A 27,134-nucleotide genomic window follows, 5' to 3' on the forward strand; every position below is an offset into this window, starting at 1 on the left:
TTAGAGTGCTTTAACACTGTCACTCCATTGACTTGAACCACAGCTGTTCAGCCATGCGGTCACCACTTCTGGGCTTCTCGTCTACAGAATTGCACAATCACAGTAACATATTGCAGAACCTTGGGCATCCTTCAACTACCAGAATCTCTCAAGAGTCACCTATCAGGAGAAACGTGTGTGGATGTTTGAATCCAAGAGAAGGTAAAACATAAACTTGTAACAGGAGAGACCCATAACCATGTTCGTCGACGAGTAATGTCTTAGAGTTGCTGTATGAGTTTTACTGAAATGCATGAAATGCAAACTTATTCAACTATAGTGAAATCAATAATAATAAAGTAGACACAAATGTGCTACAGATTATTAATATTTGTTTGAGATCAGTACAATCGATTTGACAAAACGTATGATTTTTAAACAAGCACTATTTAGTCTTTTCTACATATTTTTAGTAATTTGTTTTAAATAAAGAGTGAAAGGCATAGCCTGGTGTTTAGGACACTCGACTCGTAATCTGAGTCACAAATTCGGATCCCACTCACACCAAATAGTACAGTATAATTTACGATCAATCCCACTCTTTGTTAGTAAAAGAATAATTTAAAGAGTAGGAAGTGGATGGTGATGACTAGCTGATTTCCTTCCAAATCACCACTGGACCCGGCATAGCCAGGTGGATGAAGACGTTCGACTCGTCATCTGAAGGTCCCGGATTCGAATTCCCGTCGCAGCAAACATGCTCGTCCTTGCAGCCGTGAGAGCGTTACGGTTAGTCCCACTATTCGTTGGTGAAAGAGTAGCCCAGGAGTTGGCGGTGAGTGGTGATGACTAGCTGCCTTCTCTCTATCCTTACACTACTAAATGAGGGACGGCTAGCGCAGATAGTCCTCATGTATCTTTGCGCGAAATTCAAAAAACAAACTAATCACTGCTAAATCATGGACGACTATCAACAAATACCTCGTTTAGTTTTGCTTAAAATTGAAACCTAACCTAAACTTTCTGAAAAATAAAAATATCTTCAATGAGTGAGACCAAAATTTGTCCAACTTGAGTTCTAGATAACTTTATTTCATATGTCTTTGTTAACACCATATTGTAATGTTAGTGTGATACTTTAGGTAAGCCACTTAACGTTTTTATGTAAGACTGATATAAATACTGATTCTGACGAGAATATAATATCTAAAGAAACGTGCTATAATTCACATTGGATCATTTAGAATGTAATACATCTCTAAAACCATAAATATTCATTAATTCAGTGGTCTTAAAACACTAGAAACCAAGTTTTTATACTCGTAGTAGGCATAGCACAGATAGCCCACTTCGTAGCTTCGTGTTTAATTACAAACAATTAAATTCATTAGTATAAAACCTTATTTTGGGATAATTTGCTGTCAATTGAAAATAACATGAAAAACATCACTGAAATTAATAGTTAAAGTTTGAAGGAAAATCAATACGTTGCATTTGGTTTCTCTCAAAATAATATCCTGTTTTTGGATAATTGGCTTTAAATTGAGGGTGTTATACTTGGAACAAATATTGAATTTAATTTTTAAATATGCACAAACATATCTTTTATCTATTAGGTTCTTTACCTTGAAAGATATTTTGTCCTGGATGAGACCCATGACAACCCTAAGGACAACGTGGACAATGGAAGATACAGATCCCGTTGTGGCTAGAAATATGTCATCATCTATAAATGTTTGTCCATATGTCTAAAAGTAAAATAATGGGATTTGTTAGATTAATAATATTTACTAAACCTATCATAACCCCATCTTATTTCGTACATACTTCAGAATGTTTCTATTCCCTAGTTATTAAGTACCTATCTTTATTGTGCAACTATTTAAGTTCTGGCCACGTTCTCCTTTGGACTAACTGTTGTAATCTAAACAAACATTTCTACAGCGTAAGCATCTAGTCAGAAATGCTCAAACCATAATCCTCAGAAATTTAAAAATCATGAAAGTGACACATTAAGAAGTGATTAAATGTGTTTGTTTGTTAACTTAAACAACTTTATACATACAGACACAACAAAATGAAATAATGACAAACACAATCAGTGATGTCGAGAAACCCACTTGTTGAGAAATTTATATGCAAAACGGCTCGTTTGGGTTGAGAAAATATTTTACATAGAAGAGCGAACAACGTTTCGACCTTCTTCGGTCATCGTCAGGTTCACAAAGAAAGAGGTAACTGACCGGAAGCTGACCACATGTTTGAAAGGGGTTGTGTAACTGAGTGTCGGAATGTAAAGGGCGGTGTTAGATGTTTGAATATATAATTTTATTTATTTTATTATATTAATATAGGTATAATGGCGTTCCTTTATATTGGTTTATTTTGGGTTTAAGTTGTTGTATAAGTAAGGCTTCTTTAATTTTGCGTTTGTTTATGTTTGTTTCTTTATTTAGTATTTGCGTGTTTTCTATGGTTATGTTGTGTTTATTTGACTTGCAGTGTTCGAAAACGTGTGAAGGTGACTTTTATGTTCTTTGAATCTGGTTTCCATTTTCTACTTGTTTCTCCAATATAGAAGTCGTGGCAGTTATCACATTGTATTTTGTAAATAATGTTGGTGTGGTGTTTGTCAGTGTAGTTTTACATAGTATAGACCTCAGTTTTGTGCCTGGTTTTGAATAAATTTGGTATTAACTGGAATGTCATATTTTGTTACTAATTTTTGCCAAATGTTGGTTATTTGTTTGCTGATGTCAGGAATGTATGGTATACAGCAGTATATGGTTTCGTGGTTTTTTGATTCGTGAGATATATTTACTTTAGTTGGTTGATTTTGCTTTCTGTCTAGGTGTGTGCGTATAATGTTTTCTACGGTTTGTGGGGGAAACTTATTGATGTTGATGAAGTATTGTTTTATTTTGTCTAATTCATCGTTAATTTTATCTGGTGAGCATAGTTTTATGGCTGTGTTTATTTGGTTTCTTAGTATGTTGAGTTTTTGTTTTGTTTCATGTGCTGAGTCCCAAGGAATGTATAGTCCAGTATGGGTGATTTTTCGGTGGATTTCTGTTTTGAATTGTGTGTCGGTTCTTGTAATTTTGAGGTTAAGAAATGATATTTGATAGCTTTCTTCCTGTTCACATGTGAAGTTAATGTTGGGATGTATAGAGTTAATGTGATTGAAAAATTATGTGTTCTGTAGATTTGAATCCCGCAACCGTGTCATCTACATATCTGTACCAGTATAGTGGTGGATGTAATGCTGTGTTAATTGCTTGTGTTTCAACTTGTGTCATAAAAATATTGGCTAGAACTGGTGATACTGGGTTGCCCATGCTTAGGCCATTTGTTTGTATATAGTTTTGTTGAACATGAAGTTTGTCTTTATCGTGGTGAATTCTATGAGGGTTGCTAATTGGTTAATGGGAATTTATATAGTTGGGTTAGGGTCTCGGATATAGAGTTCTAAGGCTATCTTGCAGGCTTCAGTGGTTGGAACTTCTGTAAAGAGGGATATAACATCGAAACTGGCCATTAAGGCTTTATGATTAAGTTGATTTAGATTAGACTTGAAATTAAAAGAGTCTTTGATGAATGAGCTGGCTGATGTTACATATTTGGAGAATGCCCATGCTATGTATTTACCAAGATTGTAATTAAACGATTCATATGTGGACATTATTGGTCGTAATGGACAATCTGGTTTATGAGGTTTGAGGATGCGGTATATTTGCGGTGTGCGTGAGTCGGTTTTACGTAGGTAGGAATAAAGTGTTTGTGAAATTGTGTTGGCTTTTTTCATTTGTAGTAGTTATTTGTTCAGTTGCGTCTCGTGTGTCTTTGTTGGATTTGTGTGTATTGGTTTAAATTTGTTCGTGTCTGATAAGATGTTATTCATTTTTGAATGTATTCATTCGTGTTCATTATGACTATAGCGTTACCTTTATCTGCTTTTAGAATTTTTATGTTTTGTCTTGTTTTAGGTTTTAATGGAATTAATGTCTCTTTTTGTAAGGTTGTTTTTTAGATTTCTGTTTTGTGAAATTATGTTGATGGTTTTGTGAGAAAATTCTTTGAAAAAATCGTTTAAGATGTTGTTTTTAGGTGTTTCTGGAAAATATAAATTTGTAATTTTACCTGGGAAGTTTGGCTGTTGGATGTCAATAAAATTATCTAAGTTGTCTTCTTTCTGTTGGTTGTTTTTGGTAGTTTCATTGTTGTTGTTCTCTGTAGAAAGTATCACAAGTCTCCTGGCTAGGTCTTCTAGACATGTTTTGATTTCTATGGTTGGAATGTACCTAGGTGCTATTGCGAAGTTGAGTCCTTTGTTAAGGACTCAATCACATTAACTCTATATATCCCAACATTAACTTCACATGTGAACAGGAAGAAAGCAATCAAATATCATTTCTTAACCTCAAAATTACAAGAACCGACACACAATTCAAAACAGAAATCCACCGAAAAATCACCCATACTGGACTATACATTCCTTGGGACTCAGCACATGAAACAAAACAAAAACTCAACATACTAAGAAACCAAATAAACACAGCCATAAAACTATGCTCACTAGATAAAATTAACGATGAATTAGACAAAATAAAACAATACTTCATCAACATCAATAAGTTTCCCCCACAAACCGTAGAAAACATTATACGCACACACCTAGACAGAAAGCAAAATCAACCAACTAAAGTAAATACAGCTCACGAATCAAAAAACCACGAAACCATATACTGCTGTATACCATATATTCCTGACATCAGCAAACAAATAACCAACATTTGGCAAAAATTAGTAACAAAATATGACATTCCAGTTAATACCAAATTTATTCAAAAACCAGGCACAAAACTGAGGTCTATACTATGTAAGAACTACACTGACAAACACCACACCAACATTATTTACAAAATACAATGTGATAACTGCCACGACTTCTATATTGGAGAAACAAGTAGAAAAATGGAAACCAGATTCAAAGAACATAAAAAGTCACCTTCACACGTTTTCGAACACTGCAAGTCAAATAAACACAACATAACCATAGAAAACACTCAAATACTAAATAAAGAAACAAACATAAACAAACGCAAAATTAAAGAAGCCTCACTTATACAACAACTTAAACCCAAAATAAACCAATATAAAGGAACGCCATTATACCTATATTAATATAATAAAATAAATAAAATTATATATTCAAACATCTAACACCGCCCTCTACATTCCGACACTCAGTTACACAACCCCTTTCAAACATGTGGTCAGCTTCCGGTCAGTTACCTCTTTCTTTGTGAACCTGACGATGACCGAAGAAGGTCGAAACGTTGTTCGCTCTTCTATGTAAAATATTTTCTCAACCCAAACGAGCCGTTTTTGCATATAAATGACAAACACAACATATCAGATAACAGCTTTATACATACAGACACAACAAAATGAAATAATGACAAACACAACATATCAGATAATCTTCATCAACACACCCTGTACAGTTTATTATTATTTTATTTATATTATATTATACATGATGGTATATCATGTTAGGCAACATAATGTTTTCTTATACGATATTGTATTATCATGATCAAATTACAAATTGTTTGTATTTTTAACCCGTTAAGAAAAAAATAAGGCGTACTAATAGAACATATTAATATTAGAACACGCCACTTACCTTATAAAAATTATTCACAAACAGTGATGAATGTAACGAACCGATGCACATTACCAGTAAGATGTAAAATTCATACATCTTCAAAGCTTCTTTTGGTGTCACACCAAGTTCTTTTGGAAATGAATGTTCTGTTTCTCCTACTTTATGATTGGATGAATTTTCTACTGGTATCACCGAATAGTCTTCTCTTTCCTTAAAAGATATATACAACTCTTGTAACACTATAAATAACCAATATTAAGTTTCAGCAATACACACGATTTCCTGATGTGTTTCGATATTTACTGTCAAAACATTAAACAATGATAAACCTCAAGTTTTTACATATCCCTAATTCTGAAGATTTACTCGGTACACTTTTCATTAGTAATTTCTTTTATTTTCTACATCATAATAGCTTTTATATTGTATAGATATTATAGGTGTGAGTTGATGTTATTAATTATTTTAAATAGAACATTTAAATCTTCATAGAGACTACGTAACTTAGAATTAACCAATCATTAACATATTAAATAGATCTAAGGGCTGTATTAGGACATAAACTGACAATGTTGTCATTCAGGAAGGGGATTTATTCTTTGCTATAGACAGTCTTAACTTGGGACTTTTCCTTCAGTACAGTTCATAATGGTAAAATATACCATCTTGTGATTTCATCATGTTAAATCAAATATTCTGAATTACAAGTGGAACGTAAAATGAAGAAAGTTAACACACATCTTTAATGTCGAAAAGTCTGTTTGACAACAGCAACATATTGGTCTTATAGCTCAAAGTGAAATTCATTCTCTGGAATACCAAAATAATATGGTTATTACCGAAGATGTTATAAACGAATGACTTCACCTGTACCTAGGGCCATGAAACCTAAATATATTTCATTATCGCCACTAACGTAAAGAACCAAGAAGTTCCACCTAATGGTTCAGGTTTTAATTTTAGTTGTCAGTTTGATTAATAGTACAAGATAATTATCTGAACAAATCTTCCTTACCTCAAGTGTCTCTGACGGAGGTTCTTGATACAAAAGTAGTCCAACAAGTAAAATACCCCCTTGTACAGCTCCCATTATCAGGAACAAGGTAGGGACACGATCCAAAATTCCAGGGTCATGGAAATATCTCAGAGGAGAATACAGAACATTAAGTTACTATTTTAGTAAATTTGGTGGAAACAGGTAACATTTAAATACTTGTCAATAAATCATAATATTACAACAATGTTATTTACGTGAGTTATCTCACATATATTTATCCATTATTTTTTATTAAGAGCTTAATTTGTAATTAACCGATAAAATAGCGTTGCAACAGCGTTATGAACCAAGTTACTGCCTTCATTATAATGTGTTGTATCATCAATATTTATGTGTGGAAAGGAAGAAACATACGAATTAAACAATATTTTCGTCTTCCTCAAAAACGATACAAGAACTTTATTAAATTATTTATGATTAGCGTTCTCAATGTATCCATGACTGGCTGTGTTGACGTATCTATTATTGGTTTTATTACTTTGCCTGTAGATGTCTTTATTGATTTATTAATGGTTGTTTGTTATGTTTTTAATGTTACCATTAATGATAATCTGATGTACTGTTTATTAATGAATCTATGGATGATTTTATTAATCTTTTTTGTCTCTGTTTTTTACTGAGTTATCCAAAGCTAGAAATATTGACACTCTCATGCGATATTTTATTTGAGATCCCATGAATGATTTTATTACAGTTATCATTCTTGATTTATTACTGCAGTCTGGACTAACATTACTAATGTTCTTCTATAAAGTTTTATTAAACTGTTCATTATTGGTTTATTAATGTAACCAGGACTGACATTACTGATGTTCTTATATAAAGTTTTATTAAACTGTTCATTGTTGGTTTATTAATGTAGCCAGTACTAACATTACCGATGTTCTTATATAAAGTTTTATTAAACTATTCATTGTTGGTTTATTAATGTAGCCAGTACTAACATTACCGATGTTCTTATATTAAGTTTTATTAATCTGTTCATTGTTGGTTTATTAATGTAGCCAGGACTGACATTACCGATGTTCTTATATAAAGTTTTATTAATATGTTCATTGTTGGTTTATTAATGTAGCCAGGACTGACATTACCGATGTTCTTATATAAAGTTTTATTAATCTGTTCATTGTTGGTTTATTAATGTAGTCAGGACTGACATTACTGATGTTCTTATATAAAGTTTTATTAATCTGTTCAATGGTGGTTTATTAAAGTAGCCAGGACTGACATTACCAATGTTCTTATATAAAGTTTTATTAATCTGTTCATTGTTGGTTTATTAAAGTAGGCAGAACTGACATTACCGATGTTCTTATGTAAAGTTTTATTAATCTGTTCATTGTTGGTTTATTAAAGTAGCCAGGACTGACATTACCGATGTTTTTATGTAAAGTTTTATTAATCTGTTCATTGTTAGTTAATTAATGTAGCCAGGACTTGCATTACTGATGTTCTTATATAAAGTTTTATTAATCTGTTAATTGTTGGTTTATTAATGTAGGCAAGGCTGGAACTACTGATGCTCCTATTATTATTTTACTATTTAATCCATCAGTGTATTTTTCAGTTTGTCGAAGTTACCTTTACTGAAACACTTACTGTTGACTTTGTTAATATATTGATGGTGGACTTTAATGTTGTATTGATAATTAAATATACTTTTATATCCGTGATTAGTGTTTTTAAAGTACCAAACCTGTGTAAAATATAGAACCGTCTTAAGTGCAAAAGCTCACAGTGTTTTCAAGATAGACAATAACGTTAGTGATAGGAAATTACGGGATTGAAGAAAACTTCTAAACATTATCTGCCTATTTAAAATTCTTAGGAATTACAATGAGACACAAATGTATCTTCACATCAAAACTCCCAACATCAGTAACGTATCGGAACCACTAAATATATCATATATTATTAATAATTGAATTTATTAACGTACACATCCACCTTACTCACTCTTAGTATCATAATATTTTGTATTATCAGTTATTGTTTTTCTCCAGTACTAAAGGATACAACAGTGGAAATATGAAACTTTATATCAACTGCTGTGATTAACAATTTACTAACAAATAGTTGAAAACTGTCCGTTGAAGGTATATTACTATTACTGCAACAAGACCGTTATTAATTAATTAACTAACAAGTTCTTGAAGACTGTTAATTGAAGGTATATTACTATTACTGCAACAAGACCGTTACTAATTAATTAACTAACAAATTGTTGAAGACTGTTAATTGAAGCTATATTACTATTACTGAAACAAGACCATTATTAATTAACTAACTAACAAATACCTGAACAACGTTAATTGAAGGTATATTACTATTACTGCAACAAGACCATTATTAATTAAGTAACTGACTAATATTTGAAGACTGATTAGCTGTGTGTGTATTACTGTTACTGCTGTAAGGCCATTATTAATTAACTAACTAACAAATACGTGAACAACGTTAGTTAAAGATATATTAGTGTTACTGCGTCAAGGCCATTATTAATTAACTAACTAACAAATTGTTGAAGACTGTTAATTGAAGGTGTATTACTATTACTGCTACAAGGCCATTATTATTTAACTGTCCCCCAGTGGTACTTTTATATGTCTGCGGACTTATGTCTATAGGAACCTGGTTCTGATACCCGTGATGGGCAGACCACCCATAACCCTTTGTGAACTTTTGTTCTTGATAACAAACAAACAACCTGAATTAACTAACCAACAAATACTTGAAGACGATTTGTTCAAAGTGTGTTACTATTACTGCTGGAAGGTCATTCTTGATTAAGAAATAGTTGAAGACTGATATTTCATATGTAATACTATACCTGCAGCAAGGGTATGCTTCATTAACTAACCAACAAGTACTTGAAAACTGTTAATTGAAGGAACAATGTACATTCTGTTTCAAGGCTATTCTTGATTAAGTGGCCAATGTGTAGTAGAAACTGCTAATTGAAGCTATAATATGTTTACTTCTGTAAGGCCCTTCTTCATGCACTGATCAACAAATAGAAATACTTGAAGACTGTTAGATTAAGGAATAATATTATTTCTGTAACAAGGTGATTGCAACGGTACAGTTCTATGTCTGCAGACTTATACCTATAAAAACCAGTTTCTATATCCAAAGTGGACAGAACATACCCAGCCTTGTTATTGATAACAAACAAACAACCTAAATTAATTAAAAAAAAACAAGTACTTAAAGACTGTCAGATTAAGATATAGTATTACTGGTACAAGGACATTCTTAATTAACGAACCAAGAATTACTTAAAGACTGTGTCAAAGGTATAATGATATTACTAGTACAAGGGCATTCTTAGTTAAGTTGTAAAATTATCCTACCAGTATGAGATTGAAGGTTATAGGGGTTAATAAAAAATGTATGTAAGTTATTTATTAGAACAGGAATAAACGCCATTTTAGACGACACTTTTCCTGCATGAGACGTTTATTGTTAAAAGAACAAACTTACCCGTCAGCATCAGGTTGAAGGTTATCAGGGTTAATAAAATATGTATGTAAGTTATTCATTAGAAGTGGAGTGGAGGCCATCCCTGAAGATATTATTCCTGCCATTAGACCTTTATTGTTGGGGAACCACTGTGATTAATAAATGTTTAATTATTAATTATTTTACCAAACTGAATATTGGTAACCATTAATATATAAATTCCAGTTAGCAAAATATTTTATAATAATACAGTTCAGGCTATTTTGAAAACTAAAAGTCCTTAGTGTCATTTTAACTTCCATCAATACGACCTTAAAACAGCATACAATAAAGATAGCAGTACCTTAACAAGAAGTACGATATCAAAATCACATTTCATAGAGGTAAACATTTTATTAACTAAACTATTCATTACATTTTCTATTTAAAATATGACTTTTCCATTTGTTTGTTATTTTAAGTGAATCATTATACGGTATCAATAAAAGAAAGGTCCTAGTATTTACGAAAACCAGTTTTAAAATTTGGATTTGATATCATATTTGAAGAAACCTTGTCAAGTGCCTTCTAAAAACATAGTTTTACATGTTTCTCTATTATCTAATAAAAATGTAACAAATTAACCTTTTCCCGAGGAGATTCTTGCTTTTTAGTACACATTACGTATGTCAACCTTAAATACAATTTATAAATTAAGTAAAACTAAGGGGACGACTTTACATTCACACAGAAAATCAGTAGTGTGGCGCAGTTTCACTACTCATCCTCAATATTTCATTCCCTTCATCATATAAGCAAGTAGATGAATATTCGAATCTCACGGACCTAACGAGAAGAGCAAAATCTTCCCTCAGTGTTTATCTCATCACGTACAATAATCCATAACGCGAGGACTTATTTACTCCACAAGTACTAGGATTGAAAATACTGTAAAATAAATAATTTCTGTATTAGATAATTACTACACAAGGAACTATCGCAAACAATATTTGCACAGTTAAAGATTCCTCATGTATTGGTAGTTTTGTAAGTGAGATTTTATTTAATAATTATATACTTCTGTAAATATTTCGTATTTCTGGTTAACTACTGTACATTTTCAAATATTACCTGTAAAATTTTTATTCTGTCACAGCTATCTTCAGCAAATCTAAAGTTTTAAGATACAATGTTTGACAATTTGTACATACCACCATTGCTGCAGCTAAAGGAAAGCTATAACAACAGTCAAATCCAATATTAGCAACCACTGCTAACGATGCAATTGTAGCTTCCAGACTGTGTTTTATAGTCCAATACGTTGCTGCCATTCCGAAACTGATGATAAAAAAATGCATTGTAAATTATTTATTTTCCACGATTCATGTTAAAAAGTAAATACAGAAAGTGTAAAGTATTTAATATCTTCAATGAAATATTTGATCTAGTTTTATCTGCTATATTAGAAAACTACAACCTTATTTGTACCACGAGTTTTTAATTTCAGTAAATATTGGCACTTGTTTGTTGTATGAAGTTTCACTTTTTGCCCATCTCTCTATAATTTACAACAACCTAACCAAAGACTGTAACGAGCAAACAAATAGTAAACATTTCAGAATAACAGAAATGAACGCTAAGGAAAAAGGAGGAACTCTTATTTCGTAACCAACAACCTAAACTGAATAAGTTACCTAGTTACGTAACCGCATCAACTCATCGTGCCTAACATTGACAATACGTTAAAAGTTCATATTACAAAAAAGTCATTATTTGTGCCATCATTTTGTAGAATATCATATTGTATTAGCAACTGACTGTTCTTTACTCAAATAAATTTGTATTTTAAAACATTGATATGAAATAATGATCTGCTTTGAAGGCATGCTGTGAATTCTGTGCAACAGTGAAACCGTTTAGTGAAACTCTGTGGGGTACTTTAGCTATTTACATCATATGAGTAACCATTATTGTTTCGCACTTATCAGTAAATTACACACGAAGTGAGTTTTATTTATCAGTGCAGTAATCTTGGAGTGAGTTTGATGTGAGTTGTATTTGTCAATATAATAACCCTTGAGTGATTATGATATATATTGAATTTATCAATACAGGAACCATAGAGTGAGTTTAATGTATATGTATTTATCAGGGTAGTAAAAAGGGAGTGAGTATGATGTATGTATCAATATAGTAAACATGGAGTGATTGTTTTTTTAATTTCGCACAAAGCTACTCGAGGGCTATCTGCGCTAGCCGTCCCTAATTTAGCAATATAAGACTAGATGGAAGGCAGTTAGTCATCACCACCCACCGCAAACTATGGGGCTACTCTTTTACCAACGAATAGTGGGAATGACCGTCACATTATAACGCCTCCACGGCTGAAAGGGCGAGCATGTTTGGCGCGAGGGGGATGCGAACTCGCGAACCTCAGATTACGAGTCGCACGCCTTAACCCACCTGGCCATGCCGGGCCAACATGGAGTGAATACGATGTATGTGGAACTTATAAATGTAGAAACCATGGAATGAGTACGATGTATGTTGTATTTTTCAACGTAGTAAACGTGGAGTGATTACGAGGTATGTAGAATTTATAAATGTAGAAACCATGGAGTGACTAGGATGTATATTGTATTTATCATTGTAGTAAACGTGGAGTGAATACGAGGTATGTAGAATTTAACAAGGTAATAACGATGGAGTAAGTACGATATGAGTTGTATTTATGAATGTAGTAAAGATGGAGTGAGTATGATGTATGTTGTAATTATCCAAGTAGTGAATATGGAGTGACTATGATCTATGTTGAATTTAACAATGTAGGAACCATGGAGTGAGTATGATGTATGTTACATTTATAAATATAGTAACAGTGGAGTGAGGATTAGGTATGTTCTACTTATGAATGCATTGAGCATTGAGTGATGAGTTGTATTTACCAATGTAATAACCATGGAATAGATATGATGTGAATTGTTTTCTCACTGTACTAACCATGTAGTGGGTATAATGCGAGTTATATTTATCAGTGTAGTGAGCATGGAGTAAGTATGATGTATGTTGTATTTATCAATGTAATAACCATGGAATAGATATGATGTCAATTGTTTTCTCACTGTACTAACCATGTAGTGGGTATAATGCGAGTTATATTTATCAGTGTAGTAATTATGAAGTGAATATGATGTATGTTGTATTTATCAAAGTAATAACCATGGAGTGAGGGTGATTTATGTTGTGTTTATCAATGTAGCAGCCAAGCAGTGTATGTTTAATTTAACAATGTAGGAACCATGGAATGATCATAATGTATATTGTTTTTCTCAATGTAGTAACCATGCAGTGAGTAAGATCCATGTTGTATTTACGAATGTAGAAACCATGGAGAGAGCATGATCTATTGTGTATTTACCAAGGTAGTAATCATAGAGTGAGTATGATGTGAGTTGTAATTCTCAATGTAGTAACCATGGAGTGAAAATGATGGATATTGTATTTATCATTGTAGTAACCATGAGGTGAGTACAATGTATGTTGTATTTATCAGTGTAGTAACCATACAAAAGTATGATGTGAGTTCTAATTATCAGTGTAGTAACCATGGAGTGAATATTATGTATGTTACATTTATCAGTGTACCAACCATGTAGTGAGTATGATGTGTGTTGTATTTATAAATGTAGTAACCATGAAATGACCATGATGTGAGTTTTGTATGTCCGTATAGTAACCATGGAGTGAGTAAGATGTATGTAGTGTTTATGAATTCAGTACTCACGCAGCGAGTATGATGTATGTTCTTTTATCAATGTTGTAACCATGGAGTGAGGATTATGTGTGTTCTATTTATGAATGTATTAAACATAGAGTGATGAGTTGTACTTATCAATACAATAACCATGGACTGGGTATGATACAAATTGTTTTCTCACTGTATTAACCATGTAGTGAGTATAATGTGAATTCTGTTTATCAATGTAGTAACCATGGAGTGAGTATGATGTTTATTGTGCTTATCAATGTACGAACTATGGAGTGAGTATGGTGTACGTTATATTTACCCAAATAGTAACGATGAAGTGAGAAAAATGTGAGTTCTATAAATCTATGTTGTAACCATGGAGTGAGTATGATATATGTTGTATTTATCAATGTAGTAAACATGGAGTGAGTATGATGTATGTTGTATTTATCAATGTAGTAAACATGGAGTGAGTATGATGTATGTTGTATTTATCTATGTAGTAACCATGGAGTGAGTATGATGTATGTTGTATTTATCTATGTAGTAACCATGGAGTGAGTATGATGTATGTTGTATTTATCTATGTAGTAAACATGGAGTGAGTATGATGTATGTTGTATTTATCTATGTAGTAACCATGGAGTGAGTATGATGTATGTTGTATTTATCTATGTAGTAACCATGGAGTGAGTATAATGAAGGTTGTATTTATCAATGTAGTAAACATGGAGTGAGTATGATGTATGTTGTATTTATCTATGTAGTAACCATGGAGTGAGTATGATGTATGTTGTATTTATCTATGTAGTAACCATGGAGTGAGTATAATGAAGGTTGTATTTATTAATGTAGTAACATTGGAGTGAGTATGTTGTATGTTATATTTATCGAAGTAGTAACAAAGGAGTGGCTGTAATGTATGTTGCACTTATGAATGTACCAACAATAGAATGAGTATAATGTATGTTTTATTTACCAAGTTAGTAACAATAGAGTCAATATGATGTATGTAGCATTTATTAATGTAGTAGCCAGTGGTGTTTAATATGAAGTGAGTTGTATATATCAGTGTAGTAATCATGGAGAAAGTATGTTGTATTTATCAATGTAATAATCATGGAGAAAGTATGTTGTATTTATCAATGTAATAATCATGGAATGAGTATGATGTATGTTATATTTATCAAAGTAATAACCCTAGAGTTGGTATAATGTATATTGTATTATCAATGTAGTTACCATGAAGTGAGAATGATGTATGTTGTATTTATAAATGTAGTTACCATGGGTGAATATGATATATGTTGAAATTATCAATGTAGAAACAATGATGTGAATGTAATGTATGTTATATTTATAAATGTGGTAATCATTGAGTGACGATTGTGTATCATCTATTTATGAATGCATTAGCCATAGAATGATGAGTTGTATTTATCAGTGTAATAAGAATGGAATGAGTCTAATGTTAATTGTTTTATCACTGTACTAACCATTTAGTGAGCATAATGTGAGTTCTATTTATCATTGTATTAACCATGGAAAAAATATGATCTATGTTGTGTTCATCAATTGAGTAACCATGCAGTGAGTTCAATGTATATGTCAGTGTAGTAACCATGCAGTGAGTGTAATGTTTGTTGAATTTATCAACGTACTAACAATGAGGTGAGAGTGATGTATATGTCAGTGTAGTAACCATGCAGTGAGTGTAATCTATGCTGTATTTATCAACGTACTAACAATAAGGTGAGTGTGATGCATATGTCAGTGTAGTAACCATGCAGTGAGTGTAATGTATGTTGTATTTATCAACGTACTAACAATGAGGTGAGTGTGATGTATATGTCAGTGTAGTAACCATGCAGTGAGTGTAATGTATGTTGTATTTATCAACGTACTAACAATGAGGTGAGTGTGATGTATATGTCAGTGTAGTAACCATGCAGTGAGTGTAATGTATGTTGTATTTATCAAGGTACTAACAATGAGGTGAGTGTGATGTATATGTCAGTGTAGTAACCATGCAGTGAGTGTGATGTATATGTCAGTGAAGTAACCATGTAGTGAGTGTAATCTATGCTGTATTTATCAAGGTACTAACAATGAGGTGAGTGTGATGTATATGTCACAGTAGTAACCATGCAGTGAGTGTAATCTATGTTGTATTTATCAAGGTACTAACAATGAGGTGAGTGTGATGTATATGTCAGTGTAGTAACCATGCAGTGAGTGTAATGTATGTTGTATTTATCAAGGTACTAACAATGAGGTGAGTGTGATGTATATGTCACAGTAGTAACCATGCAGTGAGTGTAATCTATGTTGTATTTATCAACGTACTAACAATAAGGTGAGTGTGATGCATACGTCAGTGTAGTAACCATGCAGTGAGTGTAATCTATGCTGTATTTATCAAGGTACTAACAATGAGGTGAGTGTGATGTATATGTCAGTGTAGTAACCATGCAGTGAGTGTGATGTATATGTCAGTGAAGTAACCATGCAGTGAGTGTGATGTATATGTCAGTGTAGTAACCATGCAGTGAGTGTGATGTATATGTCAGTGTAGTAACCATCCAGTGAGTGTAATGTATGTTGTATTTATCAAGGTACTAACAATGAGGTGAGTGTGATGTATATGTCACAGTAGTAACCATGCAGTGAGTGTAATCTATGTTGTATTTATCAAGGTACTAACAATGAGGTGAGTGTGATGTATATGTCAGTGTAGTAATCATGCAATGAGTGTAATGTATGTTGTATTTATCAAGGTACTAACAATGAGGTGAGTGTGATGTATATGTCACTGTAGTAACCATGCAGTGAGTGTAATCTATGTTGTATTTATCAAGGTACTAACAATGAGGTGAGTGTGATGTATATGTCAGTGTAGTAATCATGCAGTGAGTGTAATGTATGTTGTATTTATCAAGGTACTAACAATGAGGTGAGTGTGATGTATATGTCACTGTAGTAACCATGCAGTGAGTGTAATCTATGCTGTATTTATCAACGTACTAACAATAAGGTGAGTGTGATGCATATGTCGGTGTAGTAACCATGCAGTGAGTGTAATCTATGTTGTATTTATCAAGGTACTAACAATGAGGTGAGTGTGATGTATATGTCAGTGTAGTAACCATGCAGTGAGTGTAATGTATGTTGTATTTATCAAGGTACTAACAATGAGGTGAGTGTGATGTATATGTCAGTGTAGTAATCATGCAGTGAGTGTGATGTATGTTGTATTTATCAACCGACTAACAATGAGGTGAGTGTGATGTATATGTCAGTGTAGTAACCATGCAGTGAGTGTGATGTATATGTCAGTGTAGCAGCCATGGAGTGAGTATAATGTACGTTGTATTTAACAAGGTAGTAACCATGGTGTGTATAGTATTTTATTTAGTGTATATGAATATAGTATTTTGTGATTAATCAATATACATGTTTATTGTTGTTACACCACAGGTGTCTTGTTGAGGATACATTTTTTCTGATTGTTATACATACATTTTTCTGATTGTTACAGGTGCACTTTTACGTTTTTTAAAGATACAGTTTTCTGATAATTACAGATGACTTTCTGATTATTACGTACAATTTTGTGATTAGTAATTTATTATTTTAAGATAATTTCTGATAGTTATTCCTGTTATTACACTTCATATTGTGGTTATTTCATTATTTTTTCTGACAATCAGAGATAAATATCCTGATTATTAATTGTAATTTCATGTTTTTACTACGAACTATTCTAACATGTACATTACATCATTCTCATTATTACAAATATAATTATCTAATTAAATAAATCAGCCGTCAATATAATAAATTATTCATAGACAACCATATAAACATTTTATTTTATTTTCACATTCATGAATAACATGTTATTTAAGTTCCGCACAAGTACATTTTATAGAGGATTACTTACGTCATGTGACTACTGTACAGACGACTTTTAAGGGTGATCATGAATTATGTTAATTACTTTGTGTTTAATGTCAAATCTACACAACAGCTGATCTGTGCTATGCCTATTGCTGGGATTAAATCCAGAGTTTTAGCGTATATAAGTATTTTGACAAACAAAAGCAGTACGTCAAGTTTCATTTCATGTTTTGTGTATGCAAAACTAGTTATTTCGTAAAATACAAATTGAAATAATTTTCTTATTATTTCGTATTAACTTTACACTATTGTCTCACCTGTAAATAACAGTACCAATCAGGATGCTAGACCGATGTCCAATACGCTCAGCTAGCCAAACACCGCAGAAGAAAAAAGAACCTATAGATTCAGTTGTGTAGATAAGCCAGGCAGTCTGTTCGTATGTCGTGTTTCTGTCAACTCTTTCTCTGAGGTATGACGTCAAGTAAGGAATGATGTTACCAAACAGATGTATTAAACCAAGTCCAACATAAATCAGAAAACACCCAGAAACTGCTACAAATGAACGAGCTTTCATTTCTGTAAATTAAACAGGCTACAGCTGAGGGTATCCTTAAGGTCAGTTGATGTTCTGTAAATAATAAGTTATATAATAAATCTTCATACAAAGCCCTCTACTTGAACAACAATAGCTATACTTGACAACAGAACATAACAGCCTTCATCATTTAAACATTTAGATTACATTAATCGGATATAATAAACTATAAAATTAATTATCTGAAGAAATGCGACATTTTAACAACATATTAACTTTACATTACACAACTTCGATATAGTGCAACTTGTAAGTGTAATTAATAATGAATAGGAAATTATATAATTCTTATTTTAGTAAAAAACCTGTACTTCAACAATGTATTCACTTTACCTTCGTAAATAGTACGACATAATACATCGTCTTTATAAAATGTTCCCAGAATAGAAAATAAAGTAAAGCACTATAGTTTTATTTTTATCAAACAAACAAAGCCTGAAGTCACATACATAAGACAAGTGAGTGATGGCATTGTACTAAAACAAAGTTGTGTTTATAAATATGTCAATCAAATTGGATATGAGTCTTCTCAACAGAAGTTACTTCTGACAGATATTTTATGTGTTTCAGGCTCACGAACTATGTAAATTGTAACTTATGATTAAATCTTTTCGAAGGAAGAGTATAGCATATATGTCGAAGTTTATGTAACTTTTGTAGAAAGCTCGAGGCAGGGCATAGTTTCTCAGTATTAAAATTAATAAGTTATAATATTAAGATTAGAGGTTCGATACTGTTTCTGTTATTTGACAAATATATAAAATTAATATTAATTATTTTAGCAAGGACTTTGATCAAAGTAAGTTTTACACTTTCTGAACAGAAAGGAAATGTTTTTTATTTTTATTATTTATATTTGTTGTTTTAATGTGTTTTAACAGGTTCAGAAATTTTTAACAGCTAATGTTTGCACCTAATTAATGTTTATTTCGTTCACCCAAATTCTTAAAGAAATATTACAAACATGGATAAAACACCGTACCAGCTGCTGCACTTTACAGAAGGAAATAGTCGTATACTTTTAAAAATATTTAATACCTTTTTATTTGGCCTAGTGTTTTGAAAAAAAACACTTCAAATTAAACTGTTTCCATAATTCAAGTTGAAACTATCGCTGAAAAATTAGATTTAATACTCTATATGATTATTGTTAGCTACTTAGAATTTTTAACATATCAAAATATCAAATCTAGTACAGTGCTGTGCAGAATTAGAAAGATTTCCAAAAATGCCAGGAAAAGTGATTTCAACAAACAGCCCTCCATGCCACGTTTCGAATTTTTACGATTATGTATATATTTTCCAATATTTTATCCCACAAAGTCGTTAAAAGTCTAGATTCAGGTTAAGTTCTAATAGTGTTTGTTTGCTTGTTTTTCTATGTAAGAGCACAGATATATATCGGGCTCAATATTTTTGTCCACCACAGGAATCGAACACTGAATTATAATATTATAAACTCTCGAGTTACAACCTAACCGTGACACATTCTGTGATAAAGCTCTAACAAAGTTTCGTTGGAATACAAAAATAACTTTCAGTGCTGTAACGATGACAGGAGAATTAAAAGTGTGCAATCTTTATACGAACGACAGTTTAACGTCACATTTATGGGTCTTTCTCCTTGAACATAAAACTCATGGTCAAAAGATTATGTCAAATGCAAGTCCTAGTCAAGAAAACTTCCTTCGTCCCTATGAATTATGAGCAAACTAGAAAGTCAATCATTTATGGTAAACTTTATCTGGAAGAGTACGTTGAGCTTTATATCACCCCAAATCACCTTCCACACAGCACGAAGCCTTCCAATCAAGGTATCTTGAAATGCATATACAAAACATATATTAATGAAGTTAAATAAACAAAACCACAAGGAAGGACTGCGTTGAAAACAGCAAATCCAAACTCGTGACTAATGATGTTAGTTTGTTATAACATAAAAGTCGAAAGAAGAATAATTTAAACAAAAAATGCTGCACCAAATGAAAACATCCCAAAGTACAAGTTATAATGTTGGATTATAAAATATATCCCACTAGGTTTTGGAAGTGACTGTGGAAGTAGAACCCGCATTGCAGTGAGGATCAGTCTTAACCTCCGTTCACCAGTATACCATACGAAATAAAAGAGTAGCAATAGATATTGAAATACAAATTATGAGAGCGAGATATGGGTGCCCAAGGCCACAAATATATCAGCCTTCACTGCCTGCAGACAGTTGTGGGAAGGTGACTTCTCTACAAAGTAAAGAAGGAACATTAATTGAAATAAACATAAGGAAATAAGGTACGTACCATTTGGGTGTACGTTGAAAATTTACTTCTTGAAGTTAGCATTCCATACACCAGTATGGTAGAAAAGCACTAATTGACAGCACAGCACACAAACTGTGCTAGCATGAAGCGTCCCATCCAGCTGTCCAAACAAGTATAGCTCCCAACCACCACAGTTATCTCGAAAACCTAGGGTACATTTTATAATCCCACATCATAGCTTGTACTCCGAGATATTTTGAATTAGTGAAAGTTTAAATATATTTTTGTTTTGGCTTCTTTTTAAGTTATATAAAACAAACATATATAAGTCTCGGCTGAGATTTCGGCAAGCTTATGCTCATGTATAGAAACAGGAAATTTGATAAATAAGTACGATAAACAGTAATGAATTAACTGATTGTTAAAAATCCTAGAGAATCGGATTAGAACAAACGTTAAAGGATTTTGTTACCTTCAAATAGCTGAGAAAAGTGATATATATGATACTGCCATTGTAACGTTTAACTTTTATGTATTTTGAAATAAATGAGTGTGCATCAGAAACTGCAGATGAGTTTTATGCTCCAAAGTGTGGCAAAACACAAATAATCAACTGACTTGGAGCAATGTACAAAAGTGGCAATAGAAATAACATTGAAAAGAATTTCGTGGAAGATATTCAGTATCTTTGTACCATTGACGTTAAGCTGCTTAATGTGTGTGAAATAAAAGCTGCTGTAAAGTCAAAGTGTAGTCTTAAAAAAATGTTTTATCTAGCATTTACAAACCTGCAGATAGAACTGAGGAGTATGATAAAGTCCTTGTCAGAAGGGGAAATATATATACATTATATTATAGAGAATGATATGAGTTGATGCAAGTTGATAGTCTAATCAACAATATACAGAGGAAAATTTGGAGTTATCCTTGTATCTTTTATGTAATGATCGACAGTACATATGAATGTAAACGAAATAGAGGCTATTTATAAGTATAGCTTAAAATTATTGAGAAAAAGCCTTGATTTGTATCTCAAAAGTGTGACACTAATGATTGAAGTATACCCTGAACTCCAAAATAACCAAGAGTGACCTATACGCTAAATATTACATGAGTAAAAATGGATAAATGCTAATTAATTTATCAATGGAGGTTTTCTGATATGCCAAGCCTCGATTCAGTGTATGAGTCTTCTCAATATAAGAACAAAAATAAGATTCCTCCTTTGAAAAAACATCCCTAGCTAATATTTCCAGTCATATTTGATAGTTCATGGCGGATTGCTGCCTGTAGAAACCGCACTAAGTAAAGAAAAGATTATGTTAATTTGAAACGAAAAAAGATTAAAAATCCTTTTCAGAACTCTGCATAAGAATTTCGCCAAATCAAAGGAATCTAAAGAAAACTTGCAGTACCTGTGTATCTAGAAAATTCTCCTGGCAATTGTGATTTAAAAACTGAGAGATTGAGAAAAACTGGATAATGAAATTGTACATTCTCCTACTGTATATCACCTGCTTGGAAGGGATCAGTTATTGAATCAATGTAACGTAAGTGTAAGTCCAACAAAAAAAGATTATTTTTTGTAAAGCAGAAACGAATGTGGGGTAACTTTGGTTTGTGTTGAGATATCCAAGAATACAGTAGAACAAGTGGTCTTTGAATGTAACTAGAGGTATTTTACAATATTTTGATAACAGTGTATGTTCCAAGATTCTCTCTGGTTTCTTTCTTTGATGATAAGGGAAAAAATGATTATCAAAGCCCTTTTTATAACCCTTTGTAACTTATAGCAGTCAGATGTTCACAATAAATATGGTTGTTGGTTTTGTTTGGCGTGTTATTAACTTTGGATAAAAAAATAAATAAAATTACAAAGACCAATGGCCGTTAAAAATTTAAAACAATGTCACTGTCCAACGCCAGGAGTAAACCCATGGCAAAAACATGTTTGAAATGGTGCCATCTCTCATATTCGTAACGACTACACGGCAGTAAAATGCGTGCTGTTGTGACTTAAGTGTCACACGAGCCACATATTGGTCCATCAGTCCAAGATAAAAGCCTCAGAAGGTGAATGGGGTCCAAGACCTTCAAAGCGTAGGTTCTCGTAAAGCAAGAGACCAGAGACTCATAGTTCACTTTCGATCAAATGAGGACATAATAGATCTGTAAAATAGATTATTGATCCACTCTCCAAGAGGTGCAAGAGAAGACACAAACGATATTCACCGCCCTTGTACACTTGACACATAGCTGCTTAATGTGTGGAATAAAAGTCAGATTAGGTTCAAATAGAAGCCCCAATGACATTGCCTCATAAACACAGGAAGCACAACTTCAATTAGATATAGATCAGGATAAGGGTGAATACTCTGTTGATGGCAATAGTGAATGCAATCGATTTTAGAGAGGGAAAAGGTGAAACCATTTTGGTCCACTTCAGTACACAATTGACAGCAGTCTGTAATTGCCGCTCAATAAACCTCATGCTGATGACTGACATGAAATTTGAAAGTCGTCGGCATAGAGTTCGTCTGCAAGTGTAGGAGGAGTTGTCCAGTAACGGCATTAATCTTTATACTGAAAAGTGCGATACTCAAGACACAGCCCTGAGGGACTCCAAGTTTCTGTGGGGAAGGAAGGGAAAGTGTCGAGCCCACATAAACTTGTAATCAAAGATCCTTTAAAAATTAACAAAAATAGGCAAATCGCCAAAAAACCCATATAAGTAAAGGTCTCATCCACTTATTACCATGAGCCTTCTCAATGTCAAATACAATTGAAACAAGATATTGTTGTCACTTGAACAAGGCTCCCAATATTGACATTTCAAGATGAATCAGGTGGTCGCTGATGGAGCATTGTCATCGAAACCCATACTGGGTGGGCGAGAGGAAGTTGTTTGATTTGAGGAACCAAATAAGACGAGAATTAACCATTCTCTCTAAGATATTACAGAGAAAGTACCAAACCAATTAGGCAGCAGCTTGAAGAAATCTTGGAAACCTTTCCAGGCTTGGAAAAAGAGAGAACAGTTGTCTAGTACCAAGCATCATGAAAAGTATACTTGAGCCAGATCCAGTTAAAAACAACCAGACGAGTAGCAAGAGAAGCAGGAGAGAGATGGCACATCATTTCGTAGCGAATATTATTAGATCCTGCCATATATACTGTCAGACCGATGAAGAGCAAGTTTGAGTTCCCCTGGTGTAAAGGAGGCGATTATAGTCATCAGCCCAAAAAGAAAGAGAAGATTACTTTGCCCGAAGTCTTGATGGCTAAAAGGTGGGGGTGAAGCACAAGTGCTACATGCACGAGAAAAGCTTTTGCAAAGAGTGTTGGCGAGGCTCTGAGCATCAACAACTTTATGGCCTTTGGAGAGCAAGATTGAAAGGGATGGAAGTATACTGCCCACTGATCTTCCGAATCTTGTCCCATATGACTTTGGAACTGATGGTATAAGAAGTACCATTTGTGTACATAATCCAAAATTCCTTCTGTCTTTGATGTCTAATCTGTCAAGCATGTGTACGTTCCCGCTGAAAATCAGTGCAGTTTAGAATTGTGGGATACCTACGAGAGGTATCCCAGGCCCGTTTCGAAGCCTTCCATGTCATGTTTCAGGCAGGAATCCACCAAGGGCGAGAATACCATGGAAAACGTGTCGAGCTTTTAGGAATACACTGAGCAACTGTTTGGACAACACACTCAGTCACTACTTCCACACAGTCATCTATCAATGGCTTACAGATGTGGGCAGGATCAAGTTCTAAGAGACCAGTGAAAGAAAGCCAGTGGGCCTAGTCCAGCTTTTATCCAGTCACGTGGGTCGGGTGGCATCGACCACGACCAATCTCTCTCAAAATGATAGGAAAATGAGCACTAGCCCGTGAGTCACTGTCAACTCTCCAACAAAAGTTAGAAAAAGTGAAGTGGAGCAGACAGAGAGATCAATAGCATGATTAGGTACATGAAAATAATTTTATGAACCGGTACTGAAGAGAAAAATGTTGTGATTGGAAAACATATCCGTTATGAAACGACCCCTCTCATCAATGTCTGCGCCACTCCATAGGAAATGCTGCTTATTAAAATAGACCAGGATTAGAAAGGGAGACTGTAATTTTCCAATAGGGAGAAATAGTGATGGTACTACTCAAGGAAACATGGATAGCTGTGACTTCCAAAGTTATATTGAGTGGCAACGATAGGGCGAGTACATTCTGATTGACCATCATTGCAACACCTCCATGCACTTTTCAATCACATGACCTGTCATTTCTGTACAAAACAAAATGCCAAAGGATGACTGCATCAACAGCTTTTAGAGGCGTTTCATGTAAGGAGAGATACACAGAAAGATAAGAATCAATCTAATTCTTAATGTTATTTATATTCGAACGAAAACCCTGGCAAGTCCACTGTATCAAAGTGACTATATTTATTTATGTTGAGGAAAATTTGGCAGAGAGCCCTTCTTTTCTCAACCACGTTTTTTTTTTTATTTAAAAGAGATCTATCGACCTCCATGTATCCTATCCTGGGTCGAGTAAGCAGATTTCCGTCTGTGAACGAAGATTCCAGCGACTGATGGTGTGAACAAATAATCGTTTAGCATCTCAGGGCCAGAGAAAAAGATGGACCAGAGGACATGCACAAAACAGGAACCAAATGAAGTAAACCTAGGAGCCTACCAAGTGGCAGGGAAGCAGAGATCAGAGTAGAATCGTCAACTATCTTAACCACAGAGAGAAAAAACTCTTCAGATGCTTTGTAAAAAAATCCGTTAGAGGTTTGGACAGATCTGTCTGCACTCTCACTGTAGCAGTGGAACGGAGTACATCAGCATATGTCTGAGATGGAGTGAGGAACAATAACTTCAAAACTTCTGAGTGGAAAATGTTGTTCACAGGCTTTAAACTTTGCACCTCTTTTTCCTCCACCCATTTAGGTTAAAAACTAGAGTTAAGAAGGGTGTGAGCCTGTACAATTAATACAGTGTGGTTCCATTTCGCACTCGAAGGTGTCGTGGTCTTTGCCACCACAAAGAGCACATGTTAAAGAGCCACGACATGATGTCTTTGAATGACCGAACCAATGACACTGGAAACATCTGAGATTGTTGGGCATATATGGAAGCAATTCCAGGGTTTCCTGGGCACTGTAGCCAAACAGGAGCATCAGACACAATACCCAAACACGTCCAAAACTGGTACTTGTTTGGCCTTAGCTCAAGTGGACCAGCGATTTGACCCTAGAGGTACCTCAAGTCTGCCTGTCTATGGGAATTAAAGATCAAAGTAATGTGTTAGGGTTGGACCCCTCAACCATCATGATCATCTCCTCCTCTCCACGCACAGTATAACACGTCGGTGGATGTTCAGATCCCTAAGAAGGTAGACTGAAAGTACAGAACCTACTCTGCAAGGTTCCCTCACCATGTGCAGAAATCCAACTCGAGGGGCAATGGATAAAGAATTCAGGTAACACATTTCTTTAATTTTTGATTAAGAAATCTCTCTTTTCACTGGGATTGTTTCATACACCTGTGCTGTGTAGAAGGAATATTAACGACAAATCTCCTAGAAAGTTTTAAATTATGATCATTGCACCAAGTAATATATTCTAAACTAACAGTAAACATTAAACACAAAATTAATTATGCTTTTCAAATTCCTAAGGTTCTGAAAAGTGTTTTACTTAAACATTTCTGAGGTTTTGTACGTTCATTTACACATTCTTCAAGTTCTTATTGGTTTACTCACACAGTCCTCGAGTTCTTATTGGTTTACTCACGTAGTTCTCAAGTTCTTATTGGAACACTTATACATGGTCATAAATATTTTAATGTTACGCTTGCACACAACCCTGGAGTTATTTGTTTACTTACACAATACCGAATTTCTTATTACTTTCATTTCATAGGTATTACCTTCATGAAACGTGTTTCAGTACACCTGAAGTCATTAGTGACTTAGTTAAAGAATTTTAAAGCTCATAAAACGTATTTTACTTACACAGTCCTCGAATGTTTATTGGATGATCAAAAGGTATGCAGTCTGCAGTTATAGATTTACTGTTTAACAACCGTCTTTAACACACACACATATCATACAAATGAAGTATGTTTCATGAGATCATAGTTTTCGAGGTAAGAAACACTTGGATTTGCTACTGTGACAAACAGGTGTACATATTTAATTACGAGTTTCAAAGTCACTCGCAAATGCCATATGTTAACATTACACGTCTACGTATACGTCTACATGCAGTATTTTAGAGTATTCTATAATCTAATCAAAACTAAGCTTCGGTAAACTTCCGTTATACATATAAAACGTCATAAAAAGGGCATAAAAAAACAATGAAACCCAAACTTTTCCAATACATTTTCCACTGTAGGTTAGCTATAATATGTGTTTATGCAATACAACGATGATCCTGTCATATACTACTGCGTACAAACAGTTGTAAAACATCAA

General features: G+C 33.5%; 1 protein-coding gene across 1 annotated transcript; it reads right to left on the reverse strand.

Annotated features, from left to right (window-relative positions):
• Positions 1-26,759, reverse strand: LOC143228424 (apicoplast pyruvate carrier 1-like). Its single transcript, XM_076459686.1, has 8 exons — positions 26,670-26,759; positions 18,114-18,427; positions 11,360-11,486; positions 10,191-10,318; positions 6,666-6,792; positions 5,669-5,860; positions 1,605-1,727; positions 1-81 (listed from the first exon to the last, which is right to left on the reverse strand). The coding sequence occupies exons 2-8, from the start codon at positions 18,371-18,373 to the stop codon at positions 1-3; spliced, it is 1,038 nt and encodes a 345-aa protein (XP_076315801.1). The 5' UTR covers positions 18,374-18,427; positions 26,670-26,759.
• Positions 26,760-27,134: the final 375 nt, after the last annotated feature.

This window comes from Tachypleus tridentatus, chromosome 10 (assembly GCF_004210375.1).
Source record: "Tachypleus tridentatus isolate NWPU-2018 chromosome 10, ASM421037v1, whole genome shotgun sequence".
In the NCBI taxonomy this organism is placed as follows: domain Eukaryota; kingdom Metazoa; phylum Arthropoda; class Merostomata; order Xiphosura; family Limulidae; genus Tachypleus; species Tachypleus tridentatus.